The sequence below is a fragment of the Schistocerca americana genome, chromosome 1 (genome assembly GCF_021461395.2).
Source record: "Schistocerca americana isolate TAMUIC-IGC-003095 chromosome 1, iqSchAmer2.1, whole genome shotgun sequence".
Classification (NCBI taxonomy): domain Eukaryota; kingdom Metazoa; phylum Arthropoda; class Insecta; order Orthoptera; family Acrididae; genus Schistocerca; species Schistocerca americana.
Genome location: NC_060119.1, coordinates 528,436,743 through 528,464,699, shown reverse-complemented (window position 1 = coordinate 528,464,699; position 27,957 = coordinate 528,436,743). Strand labels below are relative to the sequence as shown.

At 39.0% G+C, this 27,957-nt stretch overlaps 1 protein-coding gene across 3 annotated transcripts in view; it reads right to left on the bottom strand.

Moving 5' to 3' along the window:
- Positions 1 to 27,957, bottom strand: part of LOC124605368 (nardilysin) — a 391,451-nt gene that overhangs the window by 42,461 nt on the left and 321,033 nt on the right. For all 3 annotated transcript variants that reach the window (XM_047137001.1, XM_047137018.1, XM_047137009.1), the window contains exon 19: positions 12,879 to 12,971. In XM_047137001.1, coding sequence (XP_046992957.1) covers positions 12,879 to 12,971 — 93 coding nt within the window. The remainder of the gene's footprint in view (positions 1 to 12,878; positions 12,972 to 27,957) is intronic.

Below are 27,957 nucleotides of genomic sequence, written 5' to 3'. Positions count from 1 at the left end.
GCCGCAAAGATTTTCAAACGGAGAAAAATTTTCGCCTAACTCTCGTTCAGAACATGTTCTATCATACGCAGCCTATTATTTGGTTCTTGTTGATCATTTTCAAAGAAAGCAGCAGTGTAAGTAACAACAAATAGCAGTCTCTTGACATTGCTTCGCTAATGAGACGAATCGCCTCTTTTTAGTTGTAAGCGGCGGTAGCGCGCACAAAAGCAAGCCATGCCGCGAACGGCGACAGGCCGTAAACACGCACTATCAGAATGCGACAAACAATGCATGACACAGTACAGTGATGCATTTTCAGCTTAGAGTGACGTAAACACCTATAACAGAGAAAACGGCACTTATCAGATCAAACAAAATAAGCAATCGATTCAAAACAGACGAAGCACGTGAAAAAGGAAGGGTACCCGTATAAATACGGATGGAGCGCCTGACGCATAGCAATGGCTACTTGGTAAAGCTTACGACTCGAACCAAACTACTGTAGCTGTATCGTCATTCATTCGACCTAAATTGTGTCTCATATTACAATGGACCAACTTTGTTTCGATTTGGAGGTGCGGCCTAAAACTTTTCTCTCCCCTTGAATTTCGAGTCTCAAATTTCAGGTGCGGCTTAGATTCGGGAAATCTTTTTTTCCTTTGTTTCGAGTCTCATTTTTCAGGTGCGGCTTAGATTCGAGTGCGGCTTAGATTCGGGTAAATACGGTAGTACTGCTGCATGGTGCCACATTATGAATGCAGCTGAAAGAGGATGTATCTGTGCATTTTGAAGCAATCCTAGACTGATTCAAACTAAGACTTTTTTATTGTATTTTTAGAATTTGTTCAATTCTGGCTAATATGGAATATGTCATCTTATTTTAAATTTGTAGAGGTGCAAAAGCAATTCACTTCTTGATAGTGATAATAGCAAAATAAAATACTTTTTCCAAAATGAACTATCTTTCTTGTCTTATGTTGATTTCAATTCAGAAAAATGGATCTACTTCAAGCAGTGTTTGGGCATGAACTCTGAACAATAATTAAAACAGAACAAATAAATATAGAAATTTTGCACCTTCAGAATATAATGAAAACAAGTTAACAGACAATATTATGTTTCACAGAAAATACAAGTGACTTGATCATTCAAAAGTTACTGAATACAACCAAAGCCCAGTTGCAAAGCAAGGTTTCACAGGTTAAAGTAACTACAAATTTCTTATAAAAAAAGATCAAAAATTTACTATCGAAAACAGTCTTGATCACAATTTATTTATTATTTACGGTGACTGGTTTCGACCACTACTGTGGTCATCTTCAGACCAAAGAGTAAGAACCTCCTTCAGGTGGTAAAACACTAGTAGTAGTGTTTGTAACCGATAATTACATTGCAAGACAAACAACCAAATGTCAAATGTTACGATTAACCACTACAGCACGATTGTCACCAGAGATCGATAATGTGAATTACGTATCCCATCGAGCTGACATACAAAACAAAGTAAATGAATCTCTAATATTAACCAGTGAACAAAACCTAGATTTATATAAAATTCTAATGGAATATGAAGTAGTATTTTCCGACCGTCCCGGTAATATCAGCACTACATATGTAAGTTTAAAAACAAAAATGACATTCCATTTTTCTGCAAGCCATATCCAATACCGGTGAGTTTGAAAGAAGCAGTTAAGGAAGAAATTGACAAAATGTTTAAATAATAGAACACAGTTCTAGCATCATGAATAACCCTTCAGTAGTGGTAAAAAAAGTTACAAGATGTGTGCGATTAGTGCTAGATGCACGTACATTGAATAAGTGTATAGAGACAAAATGAGACAGACCAGTTAACATCAATCAATTATTATCCAAATTTGAGAAAGCAAGGTTTTTAGCACGATGGACCTGGTGGCAGAATATTGGCAAACTAGGCCACATCCTGAATCAAAGAAGTATACAGTGTTTCTGTTTGATGGTAAATCGTTATCATTTCAGTGAATTACTGTTCGGACTAAATATCTCAGTATATATATATATATATATATATATACTCCGGATGAGGCATTAGGAAGAGATTTATTAAAGGATTTAATAATATATGTAGATGATATCCTCATAATCTCAGCTACCTGGGAAGAACATTGTCTAACCTTGATTAACACCCTGAAAAAATTTAAATAAGTAAGTATTACAATGAAATTGTCTAAATCGCACTTTGTGTGAAAAGAGCTTAAGTTTTTAGAGCATACTGTAGGGGTGCAGGGGATTAGACCAGACTCTGAGCACATAAAAGTATTAAGGAATGTCCACCCCCTAGAAACATAAGACAACTTAAGGGATTTATAGGAATGGCTGGATACTATAGACGGTGTATACGGGGTCAAGAACTGAATGACCCAAGAATTTTATTTTTGTTAAGAAAGAGAATACTGTGGGTTTGGGGTAAAGACACAAATGATGCATTCGAAAACGTAAAAAGAGCACTGGTAGAATCACCCATATTCTATCATCCGAATATGGGCGAGCCATCTAAAATTTCAACCAATGCATCTGATTATGGTATCACAGCAGAGCTTTTTCAATGAGACTGGGGTCTAGATAATGTAAATCACAGATACATAGCTTTTGCTAGCCGTAGTCTTAATAAACATGAATTAAACTACACAGCTACTGAAAAGGAACTGTTAGCAATTTGTGGAGTACCCAGAAGTTTCAAACACTAGTATGTGGGTCAGAAATCCATGTCTATACAGATCATCAAGGTCTATCTTTTTTAATGAATAGTCGGTTATTACATAGTAGATTAATGCGCAGGATGCTTTTCCTCCAGGAATGTGATATTAGGATACAATACATAAAAGGTTCTGAGAATATTGTACCAGATTGTTTGTCTAGATTACCCGTAGGGATGGAAGAATTAAAACGTACGGAAGGACCCGGTGTAATTTTGCAATTAATTTTATGACAGTAGAATATCCGCATACCAGGGTACAAGAGATGGCTCAAATAATAAAAGAAAACATCCATCATGATCCCTATTTTACAGAAATGTTTGTTATGCATGTCAGAAATTCCTTACCTCCTAATCAAGCAGGGAAGTGGAAAATTATAGGGCATAATTTGTTTTGGAGAGACAGTATAATATCACAACATTGGTGCATATGTTTTCTGAAGTTAATGGAAGACAAAATTGTGTGATATGTTCATATGGGGCATGGACACTTCAGAATAAAAAAGTATATAGCTCTTATAAATAAGTTCTATTATTTTAAGTAGCATCTTTAATAAGGACCTGTGAAATCTGTCAGAAGGTGAAAGAGAGTACCACTCATGTTAAACACAAAATATATCCAATTATTCCTAAGTCGTTACACGATCTTCCAGCAGCAGATTTGTTTAGATCAGTTCTGAAAGGAAAGGGAGGAGTGTCATACATTTTGGTCATCATAGAGTGCTGGTCAAAATATGTTAAGTTATATCCTATCAAAAGAGCAAATACACAGATGGTTATATAATGTTTAAAACAGTACTTTCTGGAGGTAGGAAAACCAAAATGATTTCTCACAGATAATGGACCACAATTCGTCAGTAATGACTTAAAAGAATTTCCAGTTTGGGAAGATATTCGTCAAGTATTAATATCCAACTATAACCCATCCTCAAATCCATGTGATAGAGTTATGAAAGAAATTGGGAAATTATGCTGTACCTACTGCCATGAAAAACATACTTTATGGGCAATGAAAATTAAAGACGTTGAATTTTTTAAAAGTGAATTACCACATATATCAACTGGATTAACACCTTCAGAAGCAATACGCAAACCCTTTGTAGGAGAACCTCTTATTAAATATTTTAATGGGCCTGAACAACCTACTGTCGATTATGAATTTAATCAGGAAATAGTTTCCAAAAATTTAGTTGAAAAGGCACAACAAAGAGTGAGTAAGCATAATGAAAAAGCTGTAGAACTGCAGTACAAGGTCAGTGACCTAGTCCTTGTAAAACAGAACCTTCAGAGCTCTGCCCTGCAAAAAGAGACACACAAATTCTTCCAAAAATATGAAGAACCTTACCGAATACAAACAATAATCCATCCCATGACATTATTTTTAGTGGATCCTATAACTGGATCAGAAAAATGAAAGTACAATGTAAAGGACATAATGTTGTATATCCCCCAGAGATATAACGGGCAGAGTGACAACCATCGGATCCCGAGTTGTTTTCGGTGTTTCTTCCAAAATAGTTTCCTGCACCAAATTCCCTTCAAATCTTAAACTATCCTATAAGTTTAGTACTGAGAAAACTGGATATGACAACAAAATAAAAAACAATTTAAGAGAATCACGGATATACAGTGATCTCTAGATAAAATGAACAGAATATAATACTATATTTGTGGAAAAAGGTAATATCAAGTAACTAATTGAACAACCGTTAGACTGTAGTGTATGGATTTTCTATTTTTTATAGAATATTTTATACCTTTTAAGAGGTGTGATGTAGATGGGAAGGCTTGTATTGATTTTGAAATGGGGTGGGTAGAGTAGATAAGAATATGGTTTACACCAACAGATAAATCATGGATAATACAGAAAACACATCACACCTTTCAAACAACCCTCGCCAACAAGTGTGGCTGGTTCTTCACCATTTGCCGTTTCCATAGGGTTGCTAAGATTTTCTTCAGGGACCTCAAGCGTGAAGGTTGGAAAGTCCGTTCTGTAGGAGACAATTTGACACCATACCTCCTCCAGCTTCTCACTCAAGTACCAGCTAGATAGGGATCCTGGGGAAGGGGGGGGGGGGGGGGGTTTCCTGTCTTTGAGGCTGTCTCCTTTCTCTTCTTCGATCTTAGCAACCATTTCTATTTTTTCCTTTCTTACTTCTCTTTTGAGGACCTAACTATTTTTCCCTCTTTCCATATTCATATACTTCTATCACAGAAGTTCTTACTAGTCTCCGTTGTTTCCAATAACCTACAACTTATTGTCACATAAGAAGGCCGAAAAATCGGAACACACTTACGCATACACACAAAGAAATACGAGTACACAAACAACGAAGTCACAGATTAGAAAGATGTAAGAACCGCCAAGGGTTGTAGGGGAGAAGATATATGTACATCTAGAAAGATGCACACATTGTTTTTGTTATGACGGCTCTACATCACCTATTTGCGTGAAAAGCCATTACGTATAAGAACAAGGAAGATTCCATATCGCATATGTACATAAGTGTAGAAAAACTATGACGATCTTACAAGTATACATAAGCAGGAAACATGAGTAATGAAGGGCAATACAAGCCAGATTGGAGTGAACTGTGATGCTTGTTTAAGAAAAGTCAGTGTAGCGAATACTCGGATAAATTGATGAATAGTAGGATAGTGGGACTGGTATACATAATGTCTACCATGAGTCGAAGAATATGTGTAGATATAGTATCTACTAAGATTATAGAAGTTGAAAAGTAGAGGAAGACTCTAGGGTATTAAATGAGGTACTAAGAAGTGAGAGTGAAGTGTAAAACAGATTTTTATTTTACCAGGAAATATTCAATTGTAATGTACATAAAGATGTATACTAGGGCAATGAACCATGAGGCCTACTCATAAAGGATAACGGGGGCGCAGTCAGCATTTGCTAAGGATATATGGCAGATGTACCTACATACAGATAGGACGACCTGTGGCCTGATGAAGAGGGATGTTTTATAAAAGGGCATACCTACCAGAACCGAAGGAGGAATGAACTCATAGGGTCAACCCACATGTAAGGTATAGGTACTCATCCTAGGGGAAAAGGACAGTATCGTGACAAAAGTCACATGTTTAATAGGAATTATTCTGGTAAGTTTGAATTCTATATATCACTAGCATTATTATGTTTTATGTGAATTTAGAAATGTTGAAAAGAACACTTTCAGCTGCCCAGAGTTCCTCCAGACTACAAACTACTACAAATAATAATACTAGTACGTACTAAGGAAAAAATAGTACAAGGAATTAGAATAAAGAATAAAGTACTCAAGTGTTATGAACATCTGGAGATTACGATTGGAAACTGAAGGTTTAGTCCTCACGATTCCTAGATATAAGAAAACGAATTCAACATTGATTGAAATGTTCACGTTTTAAAATTAAAGTAAAATGAAAAAAATAAGGAATAGCTAAATAATAAGAAAACTGGTATTCACGGATATGAAAAGAACAAGGTATACTGTTGAAATATGAATTGTTATTATATGTAATACAAATGTACATAATGATTATAATGATTGTATATAAAACATCACATGTTCAATCAGGGGGTGGGGGCTGGGGGGGGATATGTATTGCTTCAAGAATTTCTGCATAAATTCTAGAACCACCTGGTCTTCCTCCTTCTCGAACACAGGATATTTTAAATAGAAGTGTGAGATAGATGAATCTGACCTACTGCACACTGTATGTTTGTGTGTGCAGGTCTAAAAACATTCATGAGCAAATTGTGGATGCGGCGGCCGACAAGTAACTGCTGCACAATCCATAGAGTTTCAGTGTATGTGTAGAGAAGAACAAGGAGTGTTTATGCATTATCCTGTGCTTTTAGTGACGGGATGATTTCTAAGGACAAATGAAGAAATGAAATTAGACTTTTAAGTAATTCATGTGTTGGACTTGCTAGAAGCAAGACATGTTCATAAATTATATGGTTATTAAACCAATGTTATTGTAAATGTATTTAATCAAGTCTAATGCGAGACAAATTGGTAGACTTGCAAACTTTCGAATATTTATGGGAGAAATGGTGAATTTGTTCTTTGTGGAAGTTGTGTCATATATAGAGAAGTAGTTTTTGGAGATCCACATGGCCGACTTTCCCGAGAAGAAGATCGGCTGCGCATCCCAAGTAAGTCAGCTGATGTGAGAGAGGTGTGAATTTGGCAAACCAGCTACACATCGTTTCTTGTCGTCGAAAGTGGTAGAAGTTGACAAAAAATGTAAGACTTCTGTATTTCTCCCCCGTATGAGCAAAAATCTTAAGTACTAACATTAACATATTTTGCAATGAACAGTTTTTATATGTAGAAAGCAAGCCAAATTGTATATGTGTTTCAATAAGACCACAGTTGTTATTTTATTTCAATAAAATTAAACACATTTGGTGACAGAAATACGCATTTCCTTGGAGTCAGAAAACAGATTTAAAATATCTTCACTGATTTCCAAAAAAAACTCAGAAAAAAGGAGGCCTCTTTGAAAGAAATGTATAAAGTGGGGAAGAGTTGTGTAGACCAATACTATAGGTGGCCATCAGTAAAATGTTGGTTCTATTATGCTTTCTATTGTTGATTATTGCCCACCGTGATATGTCTATTTTTCTTTCAAGAAATATACGAGTACATAGTGTACAAACTGCCAGTAACTGCTACAATTTTCTTCTTCTTATCGTCCATACTTTCTAACAAATAAACTACTTTCAAAATGCCAAAGTGTACTAGAATAAATAAAATGTCTATAAAATGCTGTACTGCACAATGTACTTGTGAGACAGTCGCAATTCCTGAAATCCATCACATGCCGAGGAGCACCACAGTCCTGGATCCATGGATAATCCATGAAACTCCGCCACATTATGCCACACAGAAACTGACCTTGCCTGCAGCGAGATGGATGAGACTAGATCCAACAGGTAGGGCCTGCACATTTATGGGAAATGACGGGCTTCAGATCTGTTAGAGATACCCGCAGAAATGGCCTGTGGTTTTGGCCCGTCGTGGAAGTTCACTCTAGTGGCCAGCTATTCATGTGTCACAGATGCCATGATGATAAAATGAGACTGCAGTGATCAATCCATAACAGATAACTTGTGCAAATACTCTGTGAATCAATACAAATGAAAATAGGTAGCACCTCACCATACAGATGATTGCTGAGCCACAGATAGGCATGTAGCAAAAACAATCACCCTCTCATAACTAAATTTTCAGGCATAGCCTTTGTCAGAAAATGAGAGTGCACACACATATTCACACAATCACTCACACACAAGTCATGCTCACATGACCATCATCTCTGGCAGCTGCATCAACAATCTTTGAGAATCAGATCCAAACAAACCACTCCTCACGCCTCCCTGCCCCTCATCGGCAGCTGCTAGGCTAGTGGCAAGTAGTGGTGGCAGCGCTGACTGCAAGCTGGGGGGAGTGGTAGGAAGGGGAGAAGCAGTATGAATGAGGAAATATGCAAGTGGTGTGCATACCTGGCTGCGCCCAGCCAGCGACGTAGCATAACATCTCAGTAAACAAACCATTTCATTTACTGAGACAAAAACAAGATCTCTGATTTACCTAAAACATTTGAAATTCCCTGTTATTCCCTGATTTCCAGAATTTATGGCAACCCTGTTACCATAAGCCACTCCTATTCAATATTGAAAAAACAATAATAAAAATAATCTAGAAGTGACTATTCAAAGTTCAGTTATGACTGAAAACAATATATGTGCCAAGATGAAGATAATGCTTTATTAAAAAATATTCAGCTGTAGGACCTGTAATGAAGTTATTACTCTTCTTCTTCTCTTCTTCACACGATCAGGCCCAGAGGACCGCGCGCCACCACAGTTAGAGCTCTCCATCCGCCTCTGTCTTCTGCTATCTGTCTCCAGTTTTCCGTGACTCCCAGCTGCAACAGGTCTTCTCTCACTCCATCGATCCACCTCTTTCTAGGTCTTCCCACTGGTCTGCTGCCTGACGGGATCCAGTCCATTGTGATTTTGGGCCATCTTGTTGCCTCCATTCTAACAACATGTCCAGCCCATTGCACTCTTTTGCTTCTCATCACTCCCAAGATGTTAGGCTCCTTGTACAGCTCTTCTAATTCAGTGTTATGGTGTCTTCTCCATTCTCCAGTAGTCTGATCTCTGACTGGTCCAAATATTTTCCTGAGGACTTTCCTTTCAAATGTTAGCAGTCGCTTAAGGTCTTGTTTTCGAGTGCTCCAGGTTTGAGAACCATAAAGTACTACTGGCATTATTAATGTCTTATACAACCGTAGCTTTAGTTGTTGCGAGACACTTCTACATTTTAATATAGGGTCTAGAGAGTGACAGTATCTGTTTCCCGCCTGCAGTCGTGCTTTTATCTCTGCTTCAGTTGATGTTACTTCTGTAAAAAATGATCCAAGGTATTTGAACTCTTTCACATGTTTATACCTGGTGTTGTTCACAATTAAATCTTGAGAGTTCTGGATCTTTCTTCCTATGGTCATATACTCTGTCTTTTCAGAGCTAATTTGTAGACCGATCCTAGCTGCCAATAACTCCAAGGTCTGGATACTTCTCTTCAGATCTTCTTGTGTGCATGCTAATAGTGCAATGTCGTCTACATAGGCCAGATATGTAATGTGATCATTACCAATTTGAATGCCCTTGATGTTTTCTTTGTTGAAATCCCGCATTACCTTCTCAAGTGCCAGGTTGAAGAGGACAGGTGATAGCCCATCTCCTTGGCGTAATCCTGTTACAACTTGGAAGCTTTCTGTCATTTGATTGCCTATCTTAACCTTAAGTTTTGTGTCATTTAGGCATACCTCTACCAGTTTGACCAACTTCTTTGGTATACCAAACTCTGTCATAGTTCTAATCAGGCTAGGTCTATGTATACTGTCGTAAGCCTTCTTGAAGTCTACAAACAGGAGATGTATCTCTCGTCCGTATTCGTACATTTTTTCACAGACCTGTTTTAGGAAGTTATTACAGAAGACTTAAAATGTTTAGTTATAAATATAATTTTCAACTAACTGCTCATTGTCATTACGTAGACATAGTCTAGGCTGCTGCATACTGTATACATTCAGGTGTTCAGCCACGTGGCAGTGTTGTAATACTGCTGCATTTTGAAAAGTGTCATACTCATCTTCTGGCGAATAGAAGATAATGGGTACGACACATGTGAAGATGTCATGGTATTTCAACACTCTCACCCATGTCAGAACCCAAGAGCTTTTTATCTATTTGCATTGCATTGCACTTTAACTAAAATTACAAAAGAAAAATATACAATGCAGTACCCATAATTTTACTATTAAGAAAAGGAACTTACGCATTGAGAAATTTATCTAAAGTTTATATATTACTAAATAAACTGAAAATGCCATTACAGCCCTCCAACAGCCTTTTTGGAATTCAGCAAAGTCACTATTGGCTTCTATTTAAGGAAAGAAAGAAATAAAAAACAGGGACAGGGACACGGACAGCGTTGTTATGTAATTACTGCACCAAACTGTTCCTCCAGCAGGTTCTTCATGCCACCTAACTCAAATCTAAAGCTACAGACCACTCTAAAAATAACTCATGTTACTCAATACAACCTTGGCCTGGAATTCATGAACCAATGTCTCTATAAGAGTAGTGACTTTTATGAAATATGGGACACTCCATGCATCTTCCTCCCCGGACTAAGTGGAATAACTTTCATCACACATCCAACCACTGTATCATTCTGCTTAAATCCTATAGCATTTGCCAATGTTTTTCTGAACCCTACATATCTTGCCATATGGTTCCTATTCTTCTGATTATTCCTCCCTTGTATCCTCTTCCCAGTATCTAGCATGCTTTGTTGTAGAGCTGGTTCTTCATTATCTAACATTACTGGACTTATTAGAGTTTTATACAAAAAATTTAATTACATTAAAACTAAACCTCCTAATGTGTCCTTTCTCAACTTCTACTAAGCAATAAAATTTGACAAGAGCAACTGTTTCTGACACAAATTTTCTACATCTTTTATTTTGCTGTCAGTGATTTGGTTTATTGAAATACATTTGTGTTCCTGTAAGACCAGTTGTCCCTACACATTAATATAATAATTTGACTCCACAACAATATACTAATTTTTGAACATCTTAAAGAACTTTTTTTTACATGTTACTATGTGTGTTTCCTAGGATTCAAGTTCTCTAAAACATTTACAATAAACTGTACTCTCTGTCTTCTTTTATCTTTTCACTTGATGACTTCAGATGTTAAGTCCCGTAATGCTCAGAGCCATCTGATTTGAAATCTTTTCACTTCCTCTACCTTTTCTCCATTCTTCTCCACCATCAACTACTCTACTCATTTTCTTTTCCTTGAAGTTTCTCTGTAAAGCTTACTCATTCTCTTATCCAGTTTAGGAAATGTTTATGTCTAAAATTTGAAATTTCATCATTCTCTTCATCTATGGCGTGCAGTACTCTTTACTACTGTGTTACAGTCCCCCTATACTGCTGTCTAATTAAATACAACATTCAACACTGAGTACTTTATGCACTAAAACCCATAAAATTATGCATATTAAATGGTACCAACTTTCTCTCTGGATTTTCAAAGTTTGACTAGATTTGGCTGTTCAACCATTCAACAATATGACTATTCAGCCCTGTCATTAAAGAAAATAGACAACAGTTCATGTAGTCTAACAACTATAGTTCAATTGTGGTATCCTCCAATGAAATAGACCAACGCTTCAATTACATATAGAATGCAGTAAATTTTCTGCTCCCTACTAACACCATATTTATGAGGAAGGATCAGAAAGTAATGCACAATTTTTTTTCTCCCCTGGTATTGCAGCTGGAATGTTGAAGTTTGATGACAATATAGTTTGAAGTTTGCACTGCAAAGTGTATTTTGTTTGCATGTGCAGATCTAGCAAGAGAAATCTGAACTACAAAAACAAATATTGTTACTGTTACTGTAATCAACTTGTGAAGGGCAACGAAGTGCAGTTTGATATTTGTGGGCCAAATGGCATAAACTAACTGAAACGCACAGTGACATGCGTAGTGCGTACAGGGATGACTGTATAGACTGTAACAATGGCTCCAGCTGCTGTGCATTCTTCTAAGAGAGCCACATGAACCTTAGTGCTTCGCCATGTTCCAGGTGGCTGATAACAGCTACAACCGTGCAAATGTTAGAGCCATCCATAGATCTATTTTTATCAAAGCAGTTCAACATTTCCTATGGTGTAGTGTACAATACCGTTCATGACATGTTGAAATTTTGTAAAGTTATTGCTCACTAGGTGCCTAATAAGCTGACAGACAACCGCAAGGGCTTGCAAACAATGGCAGGCTTGGATAACTTAACATGTTATGCCACAGAAATGCATGACTTTCTGAAAGGAATTCACTGGTGATGAGTCATGGGCATACCACTACACGACTCTATGACGCGGAAACACGCTGGTTCCCTAGTACGGAAAACATTCAAAGTGGGTCAGTCTGCTTGGAATGTGCTTATGACAGTGTTCTGGGATATGCGTGGAATGTTACTAGCGAACTTCGCTGAACACTGGACCACTGTGCATGTTGCAGGCTACATTAAAACTTTGGTTAAGTTGCGCAATGCCCTTTGTGACAAACACGACAACATTAATGCTGATGTACACCCCCATGTTGCTATTCCTATTTGTGAGAAAACTGACATATTTAGGTGTGAGGTGCTCCAGCATCCACCATACATTCTGGACCTTGTATCATTCGAGTTTCATCTGTTTGATCCCATGAAGAAATTCCTGGCCGGCCAATGGTTTGAAACAGATGCAGGAGTGAGATGGCTATACTCCAACCAAACAGACTTCAACAAATAGATTACATTGAAAATGGTGCTACAATGCGAGAAATGTGATGAGAATGTTGTTGACTATGTAGAAAAGTAGGTAAAAGATGTAAGTTTGTTTGTGATTCATTTTGTTTTGTTACCTATTAAACCTTTTTGCTAATGAAATTATTATGCATTACTTTCTGATCTTCCCTCTTACATTTTACCCTTCAGATATTACAATAACTCGAGTTAAATAGAAGCATAGGCAAGATAATGCCAAATGAAGTGGAAATCATTGATTTTCAGTCTCTTTACCTGAATAGAAAGTCTTCTGCTGCTACCAGACACTACAGTCCTCTCAAACCAGTGTATAACGTCTGGAAACTGGATTTGCTGAAGATATTCAATCTGCAAACAAGAAAATGCATGAAATCTAATCACATAAACAGCATATAATACTTATACTTAAAACATGTTACAGAAAGGAAATTCCAATTACTAATTCTAAGACCAACATTAATTATTTGGACTTGTAGACTAAAGCACAGAAAATGACAACTTAAGTACAATTTTTCTTTGTTAGTACACTGAGGTTTAAGGCACCTTGACAACATGGACCACTACGACTACAGAAACACTAACATGAAACAGTGGTAAACAATACTGCGAGAATCACAATCGAACAAATCTTCTTACTCTAATAATTGTCTATGGATGAGAAGACAATGGCTTGCAAAGCACTAACTATATCATGATTACTCCTCAACAACTGAGGAGATACATTTCATGCAGACAGGAATTATTTTTACTGTTCACCCTACTTCTAAAGTAACATATTACTAACAGACTATCACATTTTTGTATGACAAAGAGAAAAGTATGTTTGAAGCAACACAGGCATTGGATGCCTGTGTTGCTTCAAACATACTTTCATTGCAGACAATCCCACTAGCAAGTTTATCCCCCCATCCCGGCCCCTCCAGTTTTTAATAAATTCAACAGTGTACTATCTTCTTCCAGCTTCCTGAAGGTAGTGGTGGATTTGCTAATCTGACAGATAAATTTACATATCTGAATATACTGCACTTGGAGCATCACTGTAAGAGAAGTTTTTTGTATCTTGATAGTGTTTTCCAAATTACATGATGGGTAGATTTTATTAATACAGTGTTTTAACTTTTCTTGCAAACTAAGAAACACAGCTAAGTATCATTTACAGTCACAGAAAAAACTTTAACTTTATTTAAAATCATAATGACTGTAAAGTACAATTTATTACTTTTTGGAAGCATGCAGAAATTTATAGATCTTCAATAATTTCTTAGGTCTTTTCTTTCCTAAATTATTTCTTAATTTTGAGCAAACAAGCCTGTAGCTAGAGCAGATTTCCTCATTGGATGCAGTGCTAGCAGGGCAAGAAAAGAGGCACTACTGAAGTAGTTGTATGAATGAGATAATGTTTTGAAAATATAAATCATACAAATTTACTCCTGTTTCCAGTGCAGTCACAGGTAATTTTTAGTAACATCTAGTTTGGCTGTAATTTGTTATAATGGACCATTATTTAAAATATTTAATTTTTTCATTTATAACAATATAGTTCTCCACCATATGCTGTATAATAATAATAATAATCTGACGACAGCTGTACCTGCAGCATAGGACACGAATGTTAAGAGGAGAACAGGGTGTATACGCAGCCAAGAAAAAAAATTCCTAGATTTTTCCCGGTTAAAAATACGCTTTCTCCCAGGTGAAAACACACTTTTTCCGTGTTACGTGACAGTATATTTTCCCTTGGAACTGCAAAACTTATCAGTCCTTTGAATGGTTATGATTTTATACATGGGCATAGAATTTCCCGGTACTGTACAAAACAAAACTCAGGGAAAAAAGATACGTTTTGGAAATATCTTTGATGTGCAGCAAAATGAACGATGCGTATATTCGTATTACGAAAGTATACACTGGAATTTCACCAAACACCGCATGTTACTTTCCGAATCGAGGTTGAGGTGCGCTTTTGTAAGGCAGTCATAGCTCATGTCATGTGATCTCACCAGCCGATGACAGCGGATATCCAGAGCATAGGACACGTGATGTAGTGAGCCAACAGCAACATCACTGTTAAGCAGCATGAACACACAAACGGGGAAAGTCAATAGTTTAAATTAGTATACGTATTTTGCTACAAGAAAAGCAAAGCTTTCACATATAATATTGGTCTCTAAGGTTAATAAGCTGCAAGAGGAGCTAAGCTTTCGCATATAATGTTGAAATTTTTTTTCACGTGTTACACTTTAAGATATATCACACAAATGTGCCAGTAAAATTTTTAATAATGACATAAATGTCTGATCTTCAGGGTTCGAAATTCTTCTAAATGGCTCTTCATCAGAGAGTTGATTTTTAAATGAGAGTCAAACCCCCTGTGATTTAAGAAATACATGGTACATTCTCGCACATAGTTCAACTTACGAAAAAGGATATTTACTTTGAAAGTAACGCTTTTCAAACAACCATTCGCAATATTTTCCCGCGACCTGTTTAGAAAACTTGTCTGTGGCTCCAGTGCCGTAGTTGCTTGTCGCTCCGTAGACTCAGTGTTACAAATTGGTTCGTTTCAGCAGTTGCCAGAGAGCGCAGATAACAGGCAACACCACGCTTGCACAGCTACCATGTCGTAGGAAGCCCGTATCTATGTACGTGTAAAACATAGAAAGATCATACATTGTGTCATAAAAGAAACAAGGCATCAGAGGATACTCCACGAGCATCAGAATTTCGTGGACCATACTAAAATGTGTACATTTAAAGTGCACATTCGTATTCCAGAAATGAAGTAGACCTCGACCTCATATTAAGATTTTCAGTGTGGTTTTCGGGATGTAAATTTTCTTGGAGCGCCAGTGCTGTATTACATCATATTTGGTTTTTTATTATAATGTAATGCCGTATGTTTTAGAAGATGAAAACATGCATTTGAAATGCAGCGAACAGTTGAAACTAGCCAGTACTGTGGAATTAAACATTGCGTTTCAAATACATTGTCTGCCTCTGAGGAAACGGTTAATTATGTGAATGTATTTTAATTCACTTGACAGTTCCTGGCCACAGATATCTTTTTTTTACGTGAGAGTAAACGAAGGGGAAACAGCAAAATCACTAAATGTAAACACTCATCACGAGGTGACTACCCACTATAACTCAGACTGCTCTCCGCATCTGCCCCGGATCTACGATATTTGCTAATCGGGTCAAAAAAAAAAAAAAAAAAAAAAAAAAAAAAAAAAAAAAAAAAAAAAAAAAAAAAAAAAACGAATTTTCAAAAATATTTTCATCCTGTAGCGCTAATCTTTTTGAAAAGTCTGAAACATAAAACATATGTGTTCGACGAAATGTAAGACATGTTATTTGTTCTCAGGTGTGCCAAAGTGCAGTTCCACGCCTCTTCATATAGCATTCCTCTATCGCACGTCACTGTATTTTGCTCTGTGGAACTGAAACGTGTATATTTTGTAATGAATGCCATCAAACTAAATTCAGGACAGTGGAAACTGAAATGTCCTGTGGTGCCTCTCCTGCTCCCAGTCGGCCGGTTTGACAGCCTACCCCTCTTTAAAAAAGAATCTCGCAATTAATAGCGGATGGGATTACTTGTAATCGGGAGAACATGAACTCTTCAGAAAATTTGCCCTCTTTATTGCCTATTAGCTACTAACTTGCTGTTTTGCGTGACATAAAATTAAGGATGCATGAAACTAATAAAGACAAGAGACAAGCAAGAAAGTACACGTTTCTTCAATCCTTAGCTGCTAGCATTTTTTTTCTCTCCAATCTTGCTACAGCTTTACATGGCACGCTTTCCTTTCTGCGAAAGAATCTATTACCTCATCAAAGTTCGTCAAACGTTTCGCTACATGAAAAATCGAAATGTCATAACCTAATGCTGAAAAAGATGTTAATACAAATAATATACAAGACTGGCGTGGTTTCTCAGTCTGATTACATCTATTCTGTCACTGTCTGTTAGATAAAACAAAATAAGCCTTTCCAATATTGCAGCAATTTTGTAACACACACCAAATAAACGAGACTGTTTTGACACAAATGGTCATTATTATAACGCGACAGAATATAGCTCACGAAGTACCAACATCAAATGCCTATTAGACCTACTACAAGCAAAAAAATTTATGTTAGGAAATAGTTTCACATTTCACTCATACGTACCAATTTCTCGAGCATGAGATCCAAAGTAGTATAACGAAACTTTTATATAAATTTGGAATTGTCTTACTCTTCCATAATTTGAGTGATGTCCCCGTTTCTTCTCCTTTCTCGTTCTAACAATCTTGTCATCACCAATTCTGTAGCTATTCCTGCCATTGTCAAAATTTGTTCGCCAATTAACTTCACTACCCCTGCCAGAATCATGGGTTTAGTTATCCTGCGATTATTCTCCGGTTAGGCGTTGTTACACGTACAACACGTTTTCCGTGTTACTTCCAGAATAGAACTTAAGTGGCTGCTAGCCAGGGACTGTACAACTGGTCCTTACTAGTGTAGCGATCTGGCCTAAAATTTTCTGTCAAAATTTCATTTTCTTGGATACACCAGGAAGATAATATGTAACCTTTCTCACCTGTTAGTCGTTTATTTCCATTCTGGTAGTCTGAATCTATGGATTTCGCTATTAATTATAACAACGCTGATCATTCGCAAACCATATCAACCATATAATCAGACACCGATTGGCATTCATCCATTCGGCTTTACTCCACTCGGCTCGTATAGTCCCGTCCCCTTTTTTCTGCGGAAAGTTTATTTCTAGATGCGACAAGGATTCACCTGACAGAGGCATCACGTACATTATGCACACATCCAAAAATCAACTTATGATTCATTCAGAAATCAACTTAAAATGTGTTCAAAAATGTTCAAAAACCAACAGGGATGAGTTTCAAAATCATATGAATAATCGATAGGCCAACGCGCGCTGGATGCTAGGCGCTTTGTGAAGCAAATTTTTTTTCCTCAAGAATGTGAAAATTGGTGCCTCCTTTTCCCGGTAGCATCTAGCTGCTTGCTCCGACTGCTTGCACAGCCAATAGCCACATTCCTGTAGCCAGGAGCGGGAGAATCTACTACTCAAACGCGACTCAACTGTGCATGCGCATGAGCCCGCTCGTAAGTGCTGAAACAAATCTAATATAAACACCTGTGACTTCCCTTTGACACATTTTGCTCTTGGCAGATGCTTGCATGAGCACTGTGTGTCGTTGTTGTATACGGCGCATTTCCTTTGCAATTTAAGTTATTTTTGTTTTTTTCTCTCGTTTATGTTTTATTGTTGAAGTATTATTCTGCAGTAGCAGGATACAGTAATATCCTTTGTTAGAGTATCGGTTCTTACCATTCAAAATTACAAAAACTTAACAGAAAACTAAAACAATGAAACATTCCTGGAGTTCTAAAAAAATTCCCTGATTTTTCCCGGTTTTCTACCGGATGAAAAAATTCTCGGGCTTTTCCCAGATCTCCAGGTTGTCCGGGTCGTATAAACCCTGGAGAAGATCCATGAAGCCTTACAGATGCTGTTCCTTTCAACAATAAATTGTTGGTAATTGTTTTTCTGGGTTAACTGGTGAAAGCTATCACAAAAAGTAATAAGACTTATCAATTTGCTCTGTTACATAAAATGTAACATTTATTTTACCAAAATATGTTATACATTAGCAAAAGAAAAACTTGATTATTTTTATGTAGTGGCAATGAAAAAGAGATGGCAATTCTTCTGGGTTGCATTGGAAGCTGAAGAAGTGAATTAAAATTTGTGCTGCATCCAGGACTTGACCCCAGGCCTATTTGCTTACTAGGCAGATATGCTGACCATTACATCACTGCAACATTATGGTCAACATAGCTGCGTGAACTACCCAAGCCAAGTACCCTCCCCAATACAAATTCCAATTCACATCTCCCCTTATGTTGTCACTATTACCACGGCTCTCCGACATTGGAATAGCACCCTAGCATTGGACGTAATAGGGAAGTGCTCTACTACATGTGATCATATAGATGCTGTGCTGTGACCGGGACTTGAACCCGGGTCTTCTTGCTTACTAGGCAGATATGCTGACGATTACCATGACCTGAGATGATGATATACAGACTGAAACCATGGAGGGAGGTTTAATATGTAAATGTATAGAAGAAGAAAATATATATGTATGATATGTGGTAATAATAATTTCATGTGACTCAATGGCCTCAACTTCATATCTGTGCTGGACAACACTGGCATGAACCACAAAGATGTGCATGCAGCACCAAATGTACCAAACGCAGAATGGAAAATAAGAATAGGTCACAGAACTGTGATGAACTGTGACAATGGTTTCTCAGAGTGAGCTGTGATGAACTGTGACAATGGTTTCTCAGAGTGAGCTGTGATGAACTGTGACAATGGTTTCTCAGAGTGAGCAGAGACTATCACACCACAGGGGATGGAGAAGGTCAAACGAATGCTCTCAATTGCCCAGCAACATTACATGCTGGAAGAGAAGTCTTGCCATGTGCACAGGAGTGTGGCTTGGGCATCAGTGTGGTTGCATGGGTGAATGTGTGTACTATTGCTGGAAAAAGAGCAGGACTTGAGAGCTAGTGTGAATGCTGTTTTCTGTTACATGTTATTGTGCTCCAAGCATCAACCTGCTGAAGCTGAATGGTTGCCTTATTTTACATACTGCTGCAGCCAGGGTATCCATTACCATTATAATTAAGAACAGCTTTAACCGAAACAATCACACAGATAATGTGTGGGGAAGGCAAACCAAAGATTGTGTTTTATTGGCAGAACACATATAACCTGCAACCAGTCCAATAAAGACACTGCCTACAGTATTGCTGTGCGATATTGAGATCCTTACCAGAGACGATTGATGGAGGACATTGAAAAATTTCAAAGAAAGGCAGCTGGTTTTGCATTACCATGAAATTGGAGGGGGGGGGGGGTGAGGGAGGGGGAGAGAGGAAAGGGGTGAGAGGGAGGGGGAGAGAGGAAAGGGGTGAGAGGGAAGGGGAGAGAGGGAGAGGGTGAGAGGATGAGATGGAGACGTAGAGGGGGAGAGAGAGAGGGGGTGAGAGGGAGATGGAGAGGGGGGGGGGGAGAGAGAGAGAGAGAGAGAGAGAGAGAGAGAGAGAGAGAGAGAGAGAGAGAGAGAGAGATATGATATATACGTTGGGATAGCAATGATTAATAGAAATGAGTTTTTCCATACAGTGAGATCTTTTCATGAAATTTCAATCCCCAAATTTCTCCTCCGGAAGTGAGTTGATGCTGACCTAAGTAGGAAAAAATGATCACTGTAATAAAATAAGAGAAATCAGAGCTTGCATAGAGTGATTTAAGTGGTTTTTTTTTCTGTGCACTATTCAAAAGTGGAACAGTAGAGACATAACAATATTATGAATAGTATAGTTGCTATTCACTACATAGCAGAGATGCTGAGTTGCAGATAGGTACAACAACAAAAAAAGACTGTCAGAAAATGAGCTTTCAGCCATCAAGGCCTTCACTGAAGATAGAACATACACACACACACTTATGCATACACAACTCTTACACACACACACACACACACACACACACACACACACACACACACACACTCACGCACACGCACATGCACACTCACGCAACTCTCACACTCGCCACTACCGTCCCTGGCTGCTGAGGCCACAATGCGAGCAACAGTGCAAGATGGGACACAACCAACTTCTGGGGGCAGGGAGGAGGCTGGGGCAGAAAGGGGGAGGGATAGCAGGGCAGGGGTGGGGGATGGTAAAGCCTGCTTGTGGGAGCATACAGGTACAAGGTGGAGTGAGAGTAGGGCAACTAGATATAATCAGGAGGTTAGACACAGGGTGGGAGAAGGTTAGCAGAAAAGAAGAGAGGTTAAAAGACTATGAGTGCATTGGTGGAACAAGGGAACGTGAAGTGCTGGAATGGGAACAGGGAAAGGGCTAGAGGGTAAGGACAAAGACTACTGGAGGGTGAACCTAGGAGGGTTATGGGAAAGTAGAATACAAAGGGTGTATCATAATTAATGACGTAAACACAAACAGTTGAAAGAACACAATACTAGAAGCAAAAAAGTTGCAGTAAACATAGGGTCGAAAATGCATACCTTAACAGCTAAGAGCAATCTTCATCTTCGATACTGTGAAGCAAATCTCTTCTACTGCAAGCTCTTTGCTTTCCATATTTTGGGAAGTGATAATATGGATCAAAACAAGAAAAAAACGTCCAGTAAACATGTACTCGAAAATGCGTACCTTAAAAATTATGAGCACTTGTTCATTAGAAGAGCTGTGTTCCAAAGTACCCTCGCCCTCCGTCTAACCTCCCGACTGCACGTAATTGTCCTACTCTCTTCCCACCTCGTCCCTGTAAGCTCCCACAAGCAGCACTTTACCATCTCCCACCCCTACCTGCTATCCCTCCCCCTCCTAGCCCCAGCCTCCTCCCTACTCCCACTATCCAGTCGTGTGTTCCATCTTGCACTGTGGCTCACATTGTGACCTCAGCAGCCAGAGACTGTAGCGATGTGTGTGTGAGCTGTGTTTGCGCAGTGTGTGTGTGTGTGTGTGTGTGTGTGTGTGTGTGTGTGTGTGAGTGTGTGTGTGTGGTGCATTCATAAGTGTGTGAGTTGTGTATGCATAAGTGTGTGTGTATGTTCTATCTCGAATGAAGGCCTTGTTGGCCGGAAGTTCATTTTCTGAGAGTCTTTCTTTTCATTGTGCCTCTCTGTGACTTAGCATCTCCGCTATCCTGGTGAGTAGCAACTATCCTCTTCATAATGTTGTTACATACTATCCTGGATTCTCCACAGTAGAGAAATAGCGTGAAATTGGTTTGAAGAACCCTCTGCTGGGTACTTGAGTATGAATTACAAAATAATCATGAATAGGTAGATGTAAATGACTGCTGGGGGGCCTTGTGCAATATGAGGAGGCCCTGCCTGTGGCTACTAAGAATGCAGGGATTACTTATATGCAATCTGTGAAACATGTTGGCACCTATGATACCCATCACTTGGACTTTGATGCCATTCTCAATTCATACAGGTGGCTGGCACAAGTGATGAAGACTGCTTGTCTCACTTGTGGGATGAAAGCAGAGCTTACAACTTGCAGTATCATACCCAAAACTGATCATGGTCCTGTTGTTTGGAGTCAAACAGAAGGTCTCAAGCAGAGGCTCCAGCGATTCTGTGATGGTCTAGGGTGCAGATTTCTGGACCTGTGCTATCAGGTGGAGAACTGTAGTATTCCCCTTGATAGAACAGGCATTCATTACACCGAGGAAGCAGCTACTCGGGTAAGAGAATACTTGTGAAGTGCATATGGGGCTTTCTTTGGCCAGGCAATAGTTGAGGTCCTCTGACAAATGCTCACCAGTCGATAAGCACAGAGTGTAATCAGATTGTGTACAAGGTAAAGACACTACAAATGAGTCCTGCGTACAATCAATAGCAATATTCTGTGGCAAACCCATTTTCTAATATTATGTAGATGATACTTTTATAAATCAGCCTTCGATTATTTTACTTTACAAATAAAGTAACATAAAAGAGTAATTTTCTTGTAACACTATGTATTTTGTTCACTTGTACACATACCACCTGACATGTCCTTGTGTTTCATCAGTGGTGCGCATACCACCGCCTGGAAACTGCTGAGCTGGGGGCGACTTGAACTTTATTAGAATATTTAGAATATTTTGAACAGACACCACTGAGTGACAATCAGAGCGATATCAATAAAAGAACAACAGCAACAATGCAACATGATTAATGGGTGTTACGACAGAGGACAATTGTGAGCAAGAGAAACTAATGCAAAAATTGTGTACAGAGGGTCCAGTGGTCAAGGCAGTAACAGAGCAGGACATAGGCAGAGAAATGGTAACAATGATACAGAATGCCAAGATACAATATTTAACAATAATACTGCTACTTCAATAAGATATGATAATGGAAATTCATTAACAGACACTCTATTAGAAGAATGAACACAACCCACTAAGCAACATGTTCGACCAAAACCTTACAGAGTAGTCAGACATACAGCAGTAAGATTCTGGCAGCAATATTTGTATAGTAGACTACGGGATTTTATAACAAAGTTACTTTTACATATGTTTCCAAGGCTGTCACTGACAAGAGTTAAAATCACAGGGATAACAGGAATCACAAGCAAACCAATTCATAAGGAATTATTGACTATATTTGGAGTGAGTGGATATACATTTCAGAACCCAATGTTTGTGGTCACAGGGTTAAATATAATACATAAATATAAATGTACTGGAATAGGCTGGTTTACAGAACACAAGACCACATTACGTTTTCAAATGAGCACAGTATGATTCCCATACAGACATGACGGAAACACAGTCACATTATAGTTTGATCCAGTGACTACTCAAGAGGTGACTCTTGCATTAGTAGTAGAAGCTAGTGCAGTCAATGATGATGACAGAAAATTACATGATTAAAACCTACTGACAAATCAAGAGAACACAGTTAACTACATAAGCAGATCAGTAAACTCAACACAAACAAGAAAGAGCAGATGGCTTCTTCATCAAGCAGTCAAACAGATGCTTTTTCAATGAGACTATAAATTATAAAACACTTTGTTTGTACCCTAAAGATTAAGCCACGCAATCCATTCTACATAACACCATATCCAGTACATGTTTCTATCAAAATGTTAGTTCAGAAGGAAATTGAGAAGATCAACACTGAATCTTCTGATAGTTATTACATTAACCTCTTACTTGTAGTCAAAAAACCCAATGGAACTGTGAGACTAGTATTAGATGCAAGAGGTGTTAATAAAATAATTAAACATGAAAGGGACAGACCACCTACAATAGCTGAAATGTTAACCAAATTTACAGGAACAAGATACATCAGCGCAACAGATTCCACTGCTGGATATTGGCAAATATGGCTTCATAAAGACTACAGAAAGTACACAGCTTTTCTATTTGAAGGATAACCATTCAAGTTTCAGGTATTACCTTTTGGAATGAACAGTTCAGTGGCAGTGCTTATAAGAGCATAAGGCAACACCACTAATCATGACTTATGAGATAAGATTTTAATTTATGTTGCTGACATTGTTGTTATATCTACCACGTAGAATAACCACTTACAAACATTAAATGAAATTTTCAGCAGACTAACATCACAAGGAATTATGATTAAACTATAAAAATCACAATTTGGCAGGAATGAGGTGAAATTTTTGGGACATATAGTGAGTATGACAGGAAACAAACCACATAGACTAGATGCTATTAGACTAGATGCTATTAAACTTTGTCCTGAACCTTCAAACAGAAGATAACTAGAATCATATTTGAGAATGGTAGGATTTTACAGAAAATTTGTTCCACATGCAGTACTGAATGCACCATACTTATTGAAATTATTAAAAGCAAACACATCTTGGAATTGGGGTGAACATTGTACCAAGGAGTATACCAATATAAAGAAAAGTTTAGCAAATTCATCAACACTATTTCACCCAGACTTCACACTACTATTCCACTAATCAGCAGGCGCATCCGACTATAGCCTGAGATGCTGCATATTTCAGAAAAATGTTTTGCAATAGACAGTAGAGCATATGTCAATGCCTTGCATAAGAAACAAGGAGTTGGCTCCATCGAATGTGTGAGGGGGAATTAACAGGACTAGTGTGAAAGGCACCAATAGCCAGATGCACCCCACAATGATGGACAGGGTCATGGAGTTTCAAAGTGGAAGGTGCTAATGAGCTAAAAAAAGCTACAACCAATAGTGTAGTAAATAATATCTGAGACCACTGTTTTATAAATAGCTGGTAAACCAAAGAACTTCTCAATGGACAATGGCAGCCAATTTACATCTAACAACTTTAACGAGTTTTTCACATGGGAGAATGTAAACCACATTTTGATTTCACACTACCATCCACAAAGTAATCCATCAGGATAGACTATACATGAACAGGGACATTTATTCCATACTTACTGTGCAACTAAACACTCAAAGTGGACAGACTTAGTAAGTGAATTAGAACTAGTGTTCAATGAAATACCAACTGGGTCACTAATGTGTCACAGGTAGAGGTCATAGGACAACAAGTAGACAGGGAACTCTTCTTGAAATGGGTTAAGTGGCCAGAAGAAAACTCTGCCCTCCAATCAACTTTAACGAAGAATATTACAGAAGAGATGGCTAGGGAAGCTGAAAAATGGAAAAAGAGATGGGAGAAAGGCACCCCTATATCTTACGGATTGGGAGATGTAGTCTTGGTTAAAAGTCAAAGGAGAAGTGACAAGCGTGGAAAGGCAATGAGAAAGTTTTACCCATTGCATGATGGGTCATTCATAATAACCAGGATACCACTGTAATATTAACAAAACCAACACCCAGCAAAGGAAAGGGTGTGTATAATACCCAAGATTTACGAGACTCGTAAGAAATGAAACTGATTGACTGATTGATTGAGAGGGGGTCATGGGGCCAAATGGTGAGGTCATCAGTCCTGTAATTCCGTAGTGAGTTACAGAAGAAAGAGTGTCTGCTGAAAGTTGACAGAACCAGACTGGGGAGTCAAATTATAAAATAATGAACATAAAAACCCACACAGCAAAGGCATAGAAGGTGAGACCAAATCTAAAACCTGGAATAAAAGGAGGGCACAGTCATGGTGTCACAGATCGAGAAGACTGTAAAAGAAGTCCCAACCACAACCAACCTGCCCCTGCTCCAAGACTAAATGAGAACTTTATAACTGGAAATAAACACCACTTTTACGGAGGAAACTGAGGACCAGTTCAACCACCTGTGGATTGTCTGCTAATATTAAATTTAAGGAATCGGGAAGGCTATATTTAAAATGAAGGGCCAAAAGAAGGGGTCATTCTAACAATATGTGAGATATTGTCAATCAGGCTGTACAACCACATTGTGGAGGTGGGTCATTACATAGGAGGAAACCATGGGTGAGCCATGTACTACCAATGCGTAAATGGCATAAAACAGTGGACTCCTTCTGAGAGAAGCGGAAAGAAGAGCACTAAACTGCAGTAGACACCTTGATTGTGCAGAGTTTATTACTATGAGCAGTAGTGCTCCAGATGGCATTCCACTGTTAGGCAAAGAGAGATTTGGCATAGATTCGCATATGCGCAGCTGGAATCATAGAAGGAAATGAGGGTAAGTATCTGCTTCTCTAGCCTGACAGTCAGCCAATTCATTCCCTGGGATGCCCACATGACTTAGGACCCACAGAAAGACGAGTGAACAAGCATCACACTCAAGGGCAAAAAGAAGGTCATGGATAGCAGAGACCAAAGGGTGATGAGAGAAGCATCAGTCAACAGACTGTAGGCTGCTAATGGAGTCTGAACGAATTAAAACACTGCGGACGGAGGCGTGAGAAACAAAAAGGAGGGCCCTGTGAATGGCTAGAAGTTCTGCTGTGAACACACTACATGATCTTGGCAATACATGGTGCTTGTAGCCAGTAGGAAATGTGAAAGCATATCCCACCTTATCAACAGTCTTAGAACCATCAGTGTAAAAAGATGGTGAACCCTGGAACTCTGCAAGAATGGCACAGACAAGGCGCCAGAAACCATAGGAGCGACAGAGACCTTAGGAGCCTGGAATAGATCAGTCCTAATCCGTGGCCTAAGCACCATCTGGTGGGGGAGGGGGGGGGGGGGGGTTGAGGAAAGACACAGGGTGCAGTCCAGTGAGTGGAGATGGAGATCCCAACAGCGGGAAAGTGTGATGCATACCAATCGGCAATCCCACCTGTGGGCGGATGTTATGACAGACATATTCCTCATTGGCGAAGAGCACAGTGTACACAGGATGGCCAGGGAATTGGCGAATGGTGATTGCTTAAGAAACAAGGAGTTGGCTCTGTCGGATGTGTAGATGGGGAATCAACAGGACTAGTGAGAAAGGCACCAAAAGCCAGACACACCCCACAATGATGGACAGGATCACGGAGTTTCAAAGTGGAAGGAGCTGCTGAGCCAAAACTTGACTACCATAATCTAATCTGGATGAGAACAGAGCATGGTAAAGATGGAGAAAAGTGGAATGGTCTGCATCCCAAGATGTGTGGTCCAGGAGGCAGAGCATTAAGCTTCCGCATACATGTAGTCTAGATGGGGAATGTGGAGCAGCCATGTCATCTTGTTATCAAAAATAAGACCCAAGAAATGGGACTGTGCTACAACATCGAGGAGCAGGTTGCCTAAATAAAATTCTGGATTGGACTGTACTGTGGGTAGATGAGAAAAATGCATAAGCTGCGTTTTGGAGGGATAAAACTGGAAGTCAGGGGTGATGGCCCATACAGAGGCCCATCGGATGGTGTCTTGGAGCTGGAACTCAGCAGATGCTACTGAGTGGGCGCTGCACCAGATGCAAAAATCATCAATGTACAACACCAGGGTAACCAGAGGCCCAACAGAGGTCACAAACCCATTGACGGCAATGAGGAAGAGTGTGACACTTAGCACAGAACCCAGTGGGATACCACTGTCCTGAATCTGAGGGGCACTGAGTGAAGTGCCAACTCCAACCCGGAAAAGTCAGTAACATAAAAATTCAAGGATAAAAATCAGAAGGGGACCATGGAAGCCCCAGTCATGGAGGGTAACTAAAATGTGGTGGTGCCAAGCCACATCATTTGCCTTATGTAGGTCAGAGAAGACCGCGCCAAGATGCCGGCAGTGAGTAAAGGCCTGTCGGATGACTGATTCCAAACAGAGTAAGTGGTCGGTTGAAGATCACCCTGCCTGGAAGCCACACTGATATGGGGACGAAAGGCCCTGAGATTCAAGTACCCAACATAATATCCTTTGGAGCAGTTTACAAATACATTCATAAGGCTAATTGGGCAGTAGCTGTTGAGAGACATTGGGTTTTTCTCGGGCTTAAGGACAGGGATAACTATACTGTCTCGCCTTTGTGACGGAAAAGCACCCATGAGCCAAATGTGGCTGAAGACCCTGAGGAGCTGTTGCCTCTGGGGAATGTTCAAGTGTTGGATCATCTGGTTGTGGATGGGATCTGGCCCTGGGACTGTGTCTCCTAAAGAGCTAAGAGCCTGCACCAATTCCCATTCAGCGAAGGGTGCTTTATAGGGCTCAACGTGATTTGGGATCAAACAGAGGGGGGTCTGTTCAACTCTGCATTTCTGCTGGAGAAAGGTAGTAGGGTAGGAAGAGGATGACAATGCCGTCACAAAGTGTGTCGCGAGGTGTTCTGCGAGGATCAATGGATCAGTGCACAGAGCACTGTGGAGG